Source organism: Artemia franciscana, chromosome 13 (genome assembly GCF_032884065.1).
Source record: "Artemia franciscana chromosome 13, ASM3288406v1, whole genome shotgun sequence".
Taxonomy (NCBI): Eukaryota; Metazoa; Arthropoda; class Branchiopoda; order Anostraca; family Artemiidae; genus Artemia; species Artemia franciscana.
In genome coordinates, this window is record NC_088875.1 from 48,327,234 (window position 1) to 48,342,900 (window position 15,667).

A 15,667-nucleotide genomic window follows, 5' to 3' on the forward strand; every position below is an offset into this window, starting at 1 on the left:
TGACTGACCGTATTTTAAACAGTGAGTTGTGCAAAAATTGTGGTTCTATCCCGCTTTCCATGGCTATAATGAGGCAAAGATTCAGATGGCTAGGGCACGTTTTGCGGATAATGATGACAGATTGCCAACGATCGTCCTTTTAGGCCTGTCATCTAGAGGCAAACGAAAAGCAGGTTGTCACCGAATTGGGTGGAAGGAGGTCGCAAGCAAGGATTTAAGAGAAATTGGAACTTCTTGTGAGGGTGTAAAGAAGCAGGGTATAAATCGGTTGGGCTATACGAGTATGTAGCTTTGATGGCCTCAGGCGGCTAGGTGCTGCAATAACTTGTTAGTTATATTTGTGAATATACCCATACAATTTATAGTGAATATACCCATACAATATACAATAACTTGTTAGTTACAATATACAATACCATACAATATACAATAACCCATACAATAACTTGTTAGTTATATTAGTGAATATACCCATACAATTTATAGTGAATATACCCATACAATATAGAGAATATACCCATACGTGAATATGTGAATATACCCATACAATTTATAGTAGAGCATCTCCTTAAGATTAGGAACACTATTTCAATTAAAAAAAACAAGGTTTCTCAATAGAAAGTAAGGAGCAACATTAAAACTTAAAACGAACAGAAATTATCAAACAGTTCGTGGCAAGTAACTGTAGTAAGGAGTGACACGGCTCAATAGTAACCGAAACTCTAAAAAACGGAATTTTTATACCAATAGTTACATCAAAAGAATTACATTTCAATGCTGATTTTAAGTATATAGCTTTAATCAAGTTTAGTCTTACCCATCAAAAGTTACAAGCCTGAGAAAATTTGCCGCATTTTAAAAATAGGGGGAAACACCTCTTAAAAGTGATAGAATCTTAACGAAAATCACACCATCAGATTCAGTGTATAAGAGAAATCCACAATAGAAGTTTCAAGCTCTTATCTACAAAAACGTGGAATTTTGTATTTTTTGCCACAAGACAGATCACGGATGCGTGTTTATTTGTTTTTTTCCAGGGGTGATCGTATCGACCCAGAGGTCCTAAATGTCGCGAGAGGACTCATTCTGACGGAAATTAAAAGTTCTAGTGCCCTTTTTAAGTGACCAAAAAACTGGAGGGCGCCTAAGCCCTCTCCCACGCTCAATTTTTTCCTGAAGGCACCGGATCAAAATCCTGAGATAGCCATTGTATTCAACATAGTCGAAAAACCTAATCACTATGTCTTTGGGGACGACTTACTCCCCCACAGTCCCCGTGAGAGGGGCTGCAAGTTACAAACTTTTACCAGTGTTTTCATATAGTAATGGTTATTGGGAAGTGTAAAGACGTTTTCAGGTGAATTTTTGGGTTGGGGGAGGGAGGGGGTTATGTGGGGGAAATTCCCATTGAGGAATTTGCCACGGGGGAAGAGAATTTCCGTGAAGGGGGTGCAGAATTCTCCAGCATTTAAAAAAAAGAAAAAATAAATATGAAAAACTTTTTTCAACTGAAAGTAAGGAGCAGCATTAAAACTGAAAACGAACAGAAATTATTACGCTTGTGAGGGGTTCACTTCCTCCTAATACCTCGCTCTTTACGCAAAAGTATTTTTTAACTTAAAGTAAGGAGCGACATTAAAACTTCAAACGAACAGAAATTACTCCGTATATGAAAGGGGGTGTTCCCTCTCCAACGCCCCGCTCTTTACGCTAAAGTTTTGATGTTTTAAAAAGCAGAGTGGAGAGAAAGAGTCAAATTTTAGCGTAAAGAGCGGGGTATTGAAGAGGGAACAGCCCTTTCATATACGGAGTAATTTCTGTTCGTTTTAAGTTTTAATGTCGCTCCTTACTTTCAGTTAAAAAAACTTGTTTTTTTTATTTAATATTGTATATGAGAGGGGTTGTCCTCTCTTCAATAACTCGCTCTTTACGCTAAAGTTTGATTAGCTCCAACTACTTAAGAATGACTCTTGAAACACAGGGACCGTTTAATTGGAAAAAAATAATCTTTTAAAGGTTCTAATATAAACTTTAGCGTAAAGAGCGAGGTATCGAGGAGGGGCAACCCCCTCATATACGTAATAAATTTTGTTCGTTTTAGTTTTGCTCCTTACTTTCAGTTGAAAAAACTTGTTTTTTTTTTAATTTAATTTCTGATCTGATTTTTAAAATAATGCCAGGAAACCCGGCTGCTCCTCCATGGAAAACTCTCCCCCATGAAAAATTCCTCCATAGAACGGTCATCCCATGTACTCCCCCACCCCCAAAAATATCTATATACTTCCCAGTAGCCAATATTGTATGTAAACAATGGGCAAAGTCCATAGCTTGCAGCCCTCTCCCCGAAGGCTGTGAGGAAGGGGGAGGGGGTCAAATCATCCTCAAAGACATATTTATTAGATCTTTTGACTATATTGAACAAAATGGCTATATCAAAATTTTGATCGGGTGACTTTGGGGGAAAAATGGGTATGGGAGGGTGGTTAGCTGCCCTCCAATATTTTTGGTCACTTGAAAAGGCCACTAGAACTTTTGATTAACGATCAAATAAGCCCTCTTCTAATCTTCTAGGATCAATGCTTCAGTACGATAACCCCCGGGGTAAAAAAAAATGCAAAATTCCACGTTTCAAACAGTTTGTGGTAACGAACTGTAAGTGAGCAGCGGTGCGGCTAAATAGTAACCGAAACTCCAAAAATAGAATTTTGGTACCAATAGATATATCAAAAGAATCGGCCTATTGTGCTGATTTCAAATATTTATTTTTCAAACAGTTCACGGCAAAAAAAAATTGTAAGTAAGGAGCGACCCGGCTCAATAATAACCGGAGCTCTGAAAACGGAAGTTGACACCAATAGATATATCAAAAGAAGTCGCTTATTGTGCTGATTTCAAATATATACGTTTCATTAAGTTTAGCTTTACCTAATAAGGGCTACGAGCCTGAGAAAATTTGCCTGATTTTTGAAAAAAGGGGGAAACACTTTCTAAAAGTCATAGAATTTTAACGAAAATTACACCATTAGATTCTGTGTATCAGAAAACCCTACTGTAGGAGGTTCAAGCTCCTGTCTGCAAAAATGTGGAATTTTGTATTTTTTGACAGACGAAAGATCACGCGTGAAAGTTGCGTGTTTATTATTTATTTTTTTTCAAGGGTGACCCCAGGGGTCATCGTATCGACCCAGTGGTCCTAGAGTATCGCAATGCGGCTCATTTGAACATAACTTAAAAATTCTACTGCCCTTTTAAGTGACCAAAAAGACTTAAGTGCAACTAGGCCCCCTCCCCGCCCGTTTTCCCCAAAAGTCCGATTAAAATTTTGAGATAGCCATTTTTTTCATCACAGATGAAAGCCCCAAGAACTATGCCTTTGGATATAACATGACCCCCCAAAGCCCCAGGGGAAAGGGCTTTAAGTTATAAAATTAGTCCATTGTTTACGCACAGTATTTGTTATTGGGAAGCATGCATACATTTTTGGGTGGGTATGGGGACGAATTTTTTTCTAGGGTTCATCCACGGGGGAATCTTCCATGGGGAGGGAATTTTCCAGGGAGTGAACATGTAAGGGGAAATTATACATGGGTGAATTTGCCAGAATGCCTATACAAAATACTTTTTATATGTCTTGCTTTCTCTTTTCCGGCTCAATTTTACGCGTGGACTTGTTAAGGGTTATTGTCCGGGCTGAATTTTCACCGGGATTGAATTGTCTAGAGAATATTTCCATCGGGAATGGGATTTCTCCATGGAGGTGGGGTCAGATTTCCTGGCCTTATTTAAAAAACGATCAAAAATTAAATAAAAAAACAAGTTTTTTCAACTGAAAGCAATGAGCAACATTAAAATTTAAAATGAGCAGAAATTATTACGTATATGAAGTGGATTGCACCCTCCTCAACACCTCGCTCTTTACGCTAAAGTTGAATTTTGTCCCAATTCTTTAAGAATAACCCCTGAAACACAAGGGTCATTTAATTAGAACACTAAGAAGCTTTTTTAAAAGTACAAAAAATCTTAGCGTAAAGAGCGAGGAGTTGAGGAGGGAGTAATCCCCTTCATATACGTAATAACTTCTGTTCGTTTTAAGTTTTAATGTTCCCCTTTTCAACACTTTGCTCTTTACGCTAAATTTTGTTCCAATTCTTTAAGAACGACTCTTGAAACATAGGGATCATTTAATTAGAACAATAAGAAGCTTTTTTAAAACTACTGAAGAACTTTAACGTAAAGAGCGAGGTGTTGAAGAGGGGGTAAACCCTTTCATATACGTAATAATTTCTGTTCGTTTTAAGCTTCAATGTTGCTCCTTACTTTCAGTTGAAAAAGCTTGTTTCTTTAAATTTAATTCATAAATACAAGCTTGAAACCTCTACAGTAGGGTTGTCTGATATGCTGAATCTGACGATGTGATTTTCATTAAGGTGAGTTGATGTTTAAGGGGTGTTTCGCCCCCTTTGAATAAGCATCAAAATTAAATTTTTTTTATATGTATCTATTGTTACCAAGACTCTATTTCTTAGAGTTTCGCTTACTCTTGAACCGCATCCCTCCTTACTTACAGTTTGTAACACGAACTGCGTGATTTTAGAGGTACATGATTTCAGAGCTTTAGCTTTTTTCTTTAATAAAACAAATTTTGCGTTTTTTTTTGATGCTACGGTTTTTGGCTCAGAGATTGATAAATTGCCAAATTGTCGAGTAATATTTTCTTTCATGACACCGTTTAGGCACATGTATGACCAAATAGATAAGTCATTCTAAAAATTGGCAACTACCTAGTTGCCTGTTTAGCCAAAAAGTAAGGATTCAATAGATAAATTACCAAATAGATAAGTCATTCTAAAAATTAGCAACTACCTAGTTGCCTGTTTAGCCAAAAAATAAGGATTCAATAGATAAATGACCAAATAGATAAGTCATTCTAAAAATTAGCAACTACCTAGTTGCCTGTTTAGCCAAAAAATAAGGATTCAATAGATAAATGACCAAATAGATAAGTCATTCTAAAAATTAGCAACTACCTAGTTGCCTGTTTAGCCAAAAAATAAGGATTCAATAGATAAATTACCAAATAGATAAGTCATTCTAAAAATTAGCAACTACCTAGTTGCCTGTTTAGCCAAAAAATAAGGATTCAATAGATAAACGACCAAATAGATAAGTCATTCTAAAAATTGGCAACTACCTAGTTGCCTGTTTAGCCAAAAAATAAGGATTCAATAGATAAATGACCAAATAGATAAGTCATTCTAAAAATTAGCAACTACCTAGTTGCCTGTTTAGCCAAAAAATAAGGATTCAATAGATAAATGACCAAATAGATAAGTCATTCTAAAAATTAGCAACTACCTAGTTGCCTGTTTAGCCAAAAAATAAGGATTCAATAGATAAATGACCAAATAGATAAGTCATTCTAAAAATTAGCAACTACCTAGTTGCCTGTTTAGCCAAAAAAATAAGGATTCAATAGATAAATTAGCAACTACCTAGTTGCCTGTTTAGCCAAAAATAAGGATTCAATAGATAAATGACCAAATAGATAAGTCATTCTAAAAATTAGCAACTACCTAGTTGCCTATTTAGCCAAAAAATAAGGATTCAATAGATAAATGACCAAATAGATAAGTCATTCTAAAAATTAGCAACTACCTAGTTGCCTGTTTAGCCAAAAAATAAGGATTCAATCAGTGTGTGTCCTAAAATGTTCTTAAAACTTGATGCATTAGAAGCTAGGTAAAAATAGTAGTATGTTGGTGCAATATCAGGTTCTTTCTACGTTTTCAATGTAAATACGAACAGGGTATTCTTCGAAATGTATGGGGGGTGCCCTTTTCCTATTGGTGCCTCTGATCCCTTTAAAATTACAAAAAACCTAAGGAACAAAAAGATGATGGAGTTGAGCAAGGGCAGGATTCAAAATTGTCAAATGCAAAGGAAGACGATTCAGCTATCTGCCCAAAGAATTAATTAGTTTCTTTTGTCGTTAAAAAAATGTTTTCCTTGTTTTTTTTCTTAAATCGACTTGAAGATTTATCAGTGTAAAGTGTATACACCGATAAAAGCATATATACATCGATACAATTAAAACCAAAACAGAACATAGTCTTGGTTTTGCGTCAACTGTCTTTCTATGATTATTTAGCAAATTCGATCTTATTGATTTGTTTTTCTTTTTTTTTTGCAACAGCTTTTCTTTTTAAATAGTAATTACAGTTTAGCCATCTGTCCAAAGGAAAATGCGTTTTTTTTCGTTGAAACAAGATGTTTACTTCTTTTTTTCTTCTTCATAGATTCGAGGAATTTTAATTTTCGAAGTGGGAACATTGATACAAACAAAACCGTATCTGTATGAAGAGATGTATGAAGGATATAGTTTAGTATTCACATTGGGTCTGCTTTCTTTCTTTTATTTATTATCTTGTAGCCGGTTTGCTTTCATATTTTGTGTTTCTTGATTTTTTTTTCGCAATAGGCCTTGGGCTTGTTGCAGCTTTCTTTTAGTAATAATAATGTTAAGCCTTCTACTAAAAGAAAAATGTGTGGTTATTCTCGTTAAAAGATGTTATTGGTTGTTTTTCTCTCGGATAAATTTGTAGAATTCTTAATTGTTCACAGTGGAAAAAATAAAACAAACATAGATAAGTTTAAGCAGACAAAATAATCCTGAACGAAGGAATATATTTCAGCCGTCTGCGCTGAAAATTGTAAAAAAAAAGTTTCCCCTCTTGAAAAATGTGTTTTTTTTCTTTCATGAATTCCTAGAATTTCAAAGTGAAACATTAATACAATCATACTTACTTGCCAAAACTCGTATAATTATGGGAAATTTCTGCCTAGGTTGACCCTATTTTTGTTTCGAAAGTTCAAATCCTCTAACCCTGGCCCTGACTACGAACCAAAGGTACTAACAGTTTTGTACGTAGTAACAGTCGAAACTAGAAAGATACTTTTAGTATTTAATGATTTTTATTTTTATTCCTTTGGTAATCCAACAATCTTATTTTTGTTTCTAGAAAGAATTTCGGTGGTCAATTGATCACGTGGCAATAATGAAACCTGTAAATATCACACATTCACCACTGGCTCGACAATATCGACAGCGCGTCGATCCACTTTATGAATCAAGGGTTCAGGATGCAATAGATACGTTTTTTAGTCAGGCAGAAATTGTACCATCTCCAGCGAGAGACATTATACCGAAGGCACCTTTAAGACCATCTCGAAGCTCAAGCCTTTGTGATTCTACGAGGTACAATGTTGCCACGCAAACAATATTGAGCTTGCCTTCAGTTCTGCCCAAACATGTTGAAGACATTTTTAAGGAGTATATGAATGAGTGCAGTGTTGAACGAGACGCCTTTGTCTGTGAAGATTTAGAAACTTCTTCATTTCGAAGAAGGAAATTGTTTGGAGATAGTGATTGCGAATTAGATAGTGAGAGTAGTTACAGAGGAACGCCAGAGTTTCAAGGACGTGTCGACTTGAATGAAAGTACTTGTCCTGACGCCCCTAACAGAGGGTCTCTTCTTGGCACACCTGGAAGCATCGGTATATCCTCTAGCCCCATTACACCACCTGACGAACGTATGGCTAGTTTGATGGACGGTGATAGCAGTTCACCCCCAATTTCACCAATTGCTCACTTAAAATCACGTATTTTATGTGAAAATTCGAAAACGGCTCGTCGAATTGACCTTGATCAAGAAGACATTAGTGTGATAAGCTTTACCGATGGTTTCTCGAGAAGGAATGATTTAATGTCGAGTACAGCGTTTCCAGTAACTAGAGATTTTGAATTTACAAAGATTCAGCCAATAACTGAGCTAGACGAATCAGTAGAATCTGAAAAAGAAGACATTCAACCTAAGATCCAAACTAACCATGTTGTATTGGACACAGGCTACTCAACGTTCTTCCATGGGGATATGAGTTCAACAAATACAGACGTATCTCATATGTGCTCAACGTTAGCAACTGGTGTGAAACGGCCTTTACCTGTTAGTCCTGCTATTAATAGAGAATCTAAAGCTCAAGTTGGTACACCTATTGGATGTTCAACACCAACTAAATGATAATTAACAATGAATAAAGAAACAATTATTGAGTGATACGCTTGCCAGTATAGTTTGTAGTGTCTCAATTCTTTTTTTAATTTCAGTTTTCACTTTCCTCTATTTTTAGTTCAAGGCCGTGATTAAGTGAACTGATGGAACTCGAAAATCCCATGTTAGAATTGAAAATTTATATTTAAAAAGTATTCATTTGCGGAAGATACCGCTTTTATCAGGCCGTAGCTTCTTGAAGATGTTACAGAATGTTTGCTAAGATTTTGCTCTATTTCCTCTAATTGCTTGGAAATCTTAGAAAATGTCTCGCTCTTTTTCACAAATATACTCTATGAAGAATATTGCTTTTAGAACAAAATCGGTACTATCATGAGTAGAAGGCAATAACCTGTAAGATAATTGCAACTATTTTTCGATGTATTTTCCTGTTTCAATCAGTCCTATAAAATATTTTCAGCTACCTGAAATTTTTACAAGATTTTTGCCAGAAAGAATCGTTTCAAATCGCCGATAACACCCCTAGAGACCAGATCGACAAGCTGGTATAATTAACCTGCTATTTCTGCCAATGAATAAGTGCTATTTGAGGGGTTTTGACAATCGACGGTCTCTAGAGAATTGAGAGACAGAAGGCTACCCTAACTTCAATTTGAACCTCGATGTTTTCAAGTTCACTTAATCACGGCCTTAAGACTTCGCCCAATGGAAATTCATGTTGACTGTTAAGTAAAAATTCTTACTCAGCCAAGATTTTCTTGATCTCTGGTTATTGAAAATTTTCACTGACAATCAGAAGATGGAACTTAAAAATAAAAGCACAAACTTTACTCTATTTTGTTTTTCCGAGGCTTTCTCAAATTCCTTCCCTTGTGGTTTAATAAGAGAATTATTTTCCACTAATTCCCTCCTGAGTTAAGCAATCGTATGAATGGGGGGAAGGGCATGTTTTAAAAAATAAGCTTTTTGGTATTTTCACTGAAAAATGGCTTTTATGGGTACTTTTATCGAAAAATTGAAAATTTCATCGAAATAAAAAACAATATACCCCCCCCAGCCCTATATTTTGAAAAATACATCCTTGCTTCCCCGTCCCTAATTTCCACGAATTTACGCCATTGGAGATAAGCCTTGACTCTAGCAACGACGAAGTCTTTCAAGTTGACCTATCGTATAACTTTATCTTATCTTATCTGAATTTGTTTACTGTCCTTTTAAAGAAGTATCCACCTGTATGTTCATTTTTTATGTTATTTTACAACCTTTCAACAGGTTAATGACCAAATTTACTTGTTATGAATGCAGAAAAAATATAATTTCAAACTTCATTTGATGATTACGATTAATACTGATGAGATAAAATGGACAGGTTTGTGTCGTGAGAAGTGTTTAAGGTAGAGAAAAAAAGAGGACATCTAAGGTCATCTAGCGTAAGTCTGTCTCTACTTGATAATTCGAGTGTTAAATCTACTTGCTTGAGAATCTGATTTGATACGTGCCCCGAGTGGTGTTAAAAACCGCGAAAATGTAGATATAATTAACAATTTCCCAGTGTAATACCTCGTTCATAAAATCAAAATTACACACGAAAACAGCGCCAATATAATGTACTCCGTTCATAATTTCTAGAGTCACATCACACTCATATATCTTGGCTCATGACATTCATATATCTTGGCTTTTTTTTTACCAACAGAAGTAAAAAAAGGCGTGACTTGGTCATAAATTGACAATGTTGATTTCTTTTAGAGTTTTGAATTGACTGTCTTCTATCTGAGTTTTTTGTTATTCTAAATTCTTGTCACAAGGATATTTAACAGAAAAGGTCATTAAACCTTAGCCAAATTTGAAGCAATGTAAATTTGTATGTCTTGGTCGTACTTTTGTAGGATATATATATATATATATATATATATATATATATATATATATATATATATACATATATATATATCATGAAAAGAGAAATCAACAATGCAACAGCACAAACACAAAAAAAAGAAAAAAAAGAGAGACAGAAGGAGAAAAGGAAGACTGTTTTCCTAAATTAGTGATTAAAATAGACCAGCACTTGAATGAGGCCTTAACCCTACTCATCCATACAATCACATAGGTCAAACAGCATAGCCACACACAATCTACCATAAAGAATAATCCATGGACAGGCAGTCATGTCGTCAATAAGTATAAGTCGTCATTTACCAAACAATAGAAAAAATAATATAGACAAATAATTCAGAGGCAACACCCAACATAAGGGCTCATCAGGAGAATACGCTGGCCTATATAGGGTTTCGCCACTCTAAATTCTCTACCCAGCACAGTGTTGTGGCTACCACAGAATATCCATGGCATCCCCGCGTCAGGTATCACCCCCAAAATATATGCCTATGAAAGAAAAAAAAAAAAACAGCAAATGTAAAACAACCAAGTTAAACCAAAACAAGGTTATCCTGTTAATATATCCCTCCCTTTAGCAACAACAGGTAAACTAAATATTATAAATTTTACCAAATCACAAATATTGACACATTGCAAAAAACCTGAATGAACTAAACAATTATAGAATTCATCTTTACCATGTGGCTAATTTTTAAGAAAATCCGCTCAATTAGAAACACAATTCAAAATAAATGGCGCTGCGACAACATTTCTCGAACCTCCGAAATTAGTTGAAAATTTCTTTAAGTATTTCTAGATAATTCTTTTGATATTTATTTAAAAGTTCGTTATAATGAAAACTAAATTTTTTAAATTGCCAAGTTAACTTATTTGCAGAAAAACCTCTTGATATCAATTTTTGGCTTAAGATTTTACATCTATTTTTAATCTCAATATAATTACTACAAATCCTTGCATAACGAAGTAACTGTGAGAAAAACGCTGAATATGTGATATTTGAGTGTATATTACTTTCAGGGAATGGGAAACTAATCACTTCAAAATCAAAATCATCCGTTTTATTATACATTTTAAAACTTAATTTATTATTATCACAAATATTAATATTTAAATCTAAGAAATGATCTTCATGACCAGCGCCATGACTAGGCTCAAGAATAAGCTCTGATGGATATATATTTTTAGAAATATCAATGAAATCCTTACAATTTAAGACCAAAATATCATCTAAATATCTTTTATTATTTGACAAAGCATGTTTTAAATTAATTGGATAATTCTTATCCATCATATATTTATATTCTAGTTGACTTAAAAACAAGTCAGCTATAAATGGGCTGGCATAGTTGACTAGTTGACTTATATATATATATATATATATATATATATATATATATATATATATATATATATATATATATATATATATAGAAAACGATCAAAAATGGAGTTTTTAAAGACAAATGAAAATACTGAAGAAAACACAGAAAGCGAATATTTCGAGAGAACATTCGCCTCTCTTCTTCAGCACGAACAAATTATTATGACCAAGGAAAATGCAAAAACCAAAAAACGCGGAAAGTACAACAAAACCAATGAAAAAGATCACCAAAAAATTGAATAAAAGACCAAAAATTAATAGAATTAAAATCAAATACCTAGCAACAATAAACTGAATTATTCGCCAATATATGCGATTGGTATAAAATCCAAGCAAATGTGAACTGCCATCGACGGATACTAACGATATTAACGAAATATTCGCTTTCTTTGTTTTCTTCAGTATTTTCATTTGACCTTTAAAAACCCCATTTTTGATCGTTTTCTTTCATTATGTTATGGCTGGCCAATTTGGTTTAAGAAAGTATATATATATATATATATATATATATATATATATATATATATATATATATATATATATATATATATACCTGGACACATCAAAGAGAAATCACAAACTGGGACACAAATAACGACCGGGAGATATAAATGACGACCGGGACACTCAAAGATAAATTACAGACCGGGACACAAATGACGACCGGGACACTCAAAGAGAAATTACAGACTGGGATACTGGGACACAAATGACGACCGGGATACTGGGAATATAAATGACGACCGGGACACAGGGACATTACTACAAGGGGGATGCCGGGGGATATATAAATGACGACGGGGACACAGGGAATGTTCGATTTGCAATCACCATCAACAAAGCTCAAGGGCAATCATTAGAATAATAAGGTATAGATCTGAATACGGATTGTTTTTCCCAAGGACAATTTTATGTTGCATGTTCAAGAGTCGGTAAACCTGACAATCTATTTATATGCACAGACAATGGGACATCGAAGAATGTCGTATATTCGCAAGTTTTACGTAGCTAAAAACATATATATATATATCTTTCTATATTTACAAGTGGGACACAGGGACACAACTACAATGGCGCGTAACGACTTACGCGCGCGTGGGGGCGCGAAGCGCCCCCACCAACTAGGTGTTGGGGTGGCGTGAAGCGCCACCCCAGCAGCTAGTATATATATATATATATATATATATATATATATATATATATATATATATATATATATATATATATATGTGTGTGTACTTAGTGCCCCCAACAACATCCATGATCCCTTTGAGCCAAGAATCATTTCATAAACTTCACTTAAGTCCCTTAAAAAGATTCGAAAATTTAAAACATTTAATAGATTTTAATAAAAAATAGTGAGATAACATAGAAAGTCCATTGATGTACAAAATAGGATTATTGAGGATCAAGCTTATATCCTCAACAAATAAAACTGGCAAAGATAATCAACAGAAACTATAGAAGGTAAAAATTAAAGAAACCAGATCTCAAGCTAATTTTTGACACTTCCAAGCTTCAATGGTTAAAAATCATTCTCCTGAACTAGGCTTCAATAAATAAGATAACTTTGAAAAATCACAACAAAATTCGGCTGCAAAAACTGAAATAAAAACAGAACATGTTGACGGAGTTGAAGATGTACGTATATTTTTCTGCTACTAAAAAACTTATACCCTGTATTTTTAGCTTATTTTTTTCTATCTCGCATACATACGAAAAGATAGTAAGTTACCATAAATTGCTTAAGTTTCTATGTAACCATAACTCAATCCATGGCATTAAAAGAAAGATTTTGGCCAATTCAAACATTTAACGTGACTTGATGAAAACATCAGTTTTACAATACAGAATAATTTAATTATATACAAAAAAGCTAATAAACAAATAAATGCATAGTCCCGTAGACTCAAGGGTTAAAACAAAGCTAACGAGCTAGACAAATAACGACAAGACGGGCATTTCTGCTTCTTTGTTAACTATGGATCAAAAGTTAGAGCGGTTTCCAGGGTCTTACTATACCCTAATAATATTTCCATTTTCGGTCAAACCTTTGGAAGTACTGAGTGCCAGGCTCCGTCTGACACATACCCTAGATAGCAATACGAACTACAGCTAATCCTCACTGGCCATTTGCCCCCTAAAAATCCTAAGTTTGTAAAGTGTATATAAAAGACAAAAGAACTTAACTGAATTCAGAAAAAGTTTCCCGTTCCTAAAACGACCGTCGAAACTAACAGTAACTATAATTGAAAACAAAAACCGTAAAACATACAGGAACAAAGAAATGTTTCAAGTATCAGATTGGACACGAGCTGGCACGTTTCAAATTCAAAGTAATTTAACAAAAAAAATACTTCGTAAAACGTGAATTTACAACAGCCAAAAAATCCAAACGATTCAATTTTTAAGTAATGATTATAATAAAATTACTATTAAGTAATTACTATTAAGTAAATTTACTATTAAGTAATAGTAAATATATTATAACTATTTAAGTAATTATTCAATTATTTAACGATTCAATTATTTAAAAATTCAATTATTTAAGTAATTATTTAAGTAAATTCCAAGTGATTTAAGAAAAACTGTACATGGTAACACGTGAATTTACAACAACAAAAAATCAAAACGATTCAATTTTTTTCAGACTATAAAGAAAAGGCGCATTCATCTCTATTAATTAAAATTCATCGTTATTTTCTGAAAACGAGATCTTACCCCCTCCCCCAATCAGAAGAATGATATCTGCATTTTTTTAGACCTAAACAGTTAGACACAGTAGACACAGAGCCGTTCACATCAAACAATTTCATGTGTCCGTTGAAACGCAAACGGCAACACTTGGGATCAGGTGGAAAGCCGTTCATCATTTTTTTTTTTTCTTCGAAGCAATTTTTTAACCACTCATTTAGATCATTTCACATAGTCGTCAAACCGTCATGACGCATAAACTTGGAGCATAGAAAAATAGATGAAATCAAACTAAAAAAAACTTAAAAATGAAGTTTCTGCATAACAACAGCCGTGTTAATCCAGAGCGGGGCTCACGTTTAGGGCCAAGAGAAAAAATCGGGCATATACAATTTACTATTACAGTTTTTAATACAATACAGTAGTTCTTCCCTTTCGGATTCTGCTTTCACTAGTTTTTTTTTTACTATTTGTAGATTCTCTTTTCTTTCTCTTATTAATATTTTTTTTCGCTATTTTGAGTACAGTTTTTGACAAAAATTTCCAAATTTTAAGTCTTGACAAATTTGAAGCTATTTATTAAACACATCCCTTTTCTTGCTTTGTAGTCATGATTAGACTAAAAATACAATTGGGCGCAAAACCTTGCATTCAATTCTATATCTTTGAAGATAATAAAGCAAAATTAACACACTCCAGTGTCGAAGTACACTTTTTGTGCGGATGAAAAAACCGGCTTTTTTTTACAATAAATTATACATATGGCAATGAGTAAAAAAAAAATCCTCTAGTGCGACAAAAAAGAGCTAAAACTTGAAATGGAGAACACAAACATATTAATCGATTAAAATAGATCAAAAAGCAAAGGCCTAACAATGACGCATATTCTTGGAATTCGTATTTGGGCTTGAAAAAAAAAATAAAATAAAAACAAAAAACAAACTTGAAAAACCAGAGACAGTGCTGAAATAAACTTGGCAGTAACCATGATCTGACTTTAGGTCCAGTTTTGGGTTATTGAACTACTCATATCTAATATCTCTAGTAACAAAAAGCTCATCATAAAACTGAGACCCTTGGTCTCAAGTGCTTTTTGGTCATAATTAAAAACAAGGTTAACTGGAATGGGTCTAACTACATTGACCTCGCAGTTGCAGCAGCACCCACTTTGATTAGGGCATGTTCGGTGTCTTGCATCAAGCGTACAGACCATGTGGTCCTGATGCATTTTCCATAAACCAAATAAGGCCGAGAAAATCATCCAAATTCTCATGAAGGTCCTCTCCTATTGGTAAAAGTAAGACCGACGTAATATTTTGTTTAAGTTATTGGCTAGCAGAATTTAGGCTGCTCTTTGACACTTTTCATTCAGGTACGAATGCCAAAAGCTAAATCTAAGTAACCAAAGCCTTAATATTTTGATGAAAAAAAAGGAACTTATGTCAACCAGCTTTCAGTGTCCCCAAAACAAGCGACTCCCATTGTGAACCCGCTATACAACTCTCGCTGGTTTCCACAACTTAGTAATTAAATGCTGTTTTAGGACGTAAACGGGAGGGTTTCAAGACCCCATAGTCCTCCAAAGGTATTATCAACAGTTTACTCCTCTACATTTCCGCAA

At 34.2% G+C, this 15,667-nt stretch overlaps 1 protein-coding gene across 1 annotated transcript in view; it reads left to right on the forward strand.

Moving 5' to 3' along the window:
- LOC136035030 (protein aurora borealis-like) overlaps positions 1-9,397 on the forward strand; it is a 47,134-nt gene extending 37,737 nt beyond the window's left edge. Inside the window, exon 4 of the mRNA XM_065716622.1 lies at positions 7,020-9,397. Within this exon, the coding sequence (XP_065572694.1) occupies positions 7,020-8,078 (1,059 nt within the window). The 3' untranslated portion in view covers positions 8,079-9,397. The remainder of the gene's footprint in view (positions 1-7,019) is intronic.
- The last annotated feature ends 6,270 nt before the right edge of the window (positions 9,398-15,667 follow it).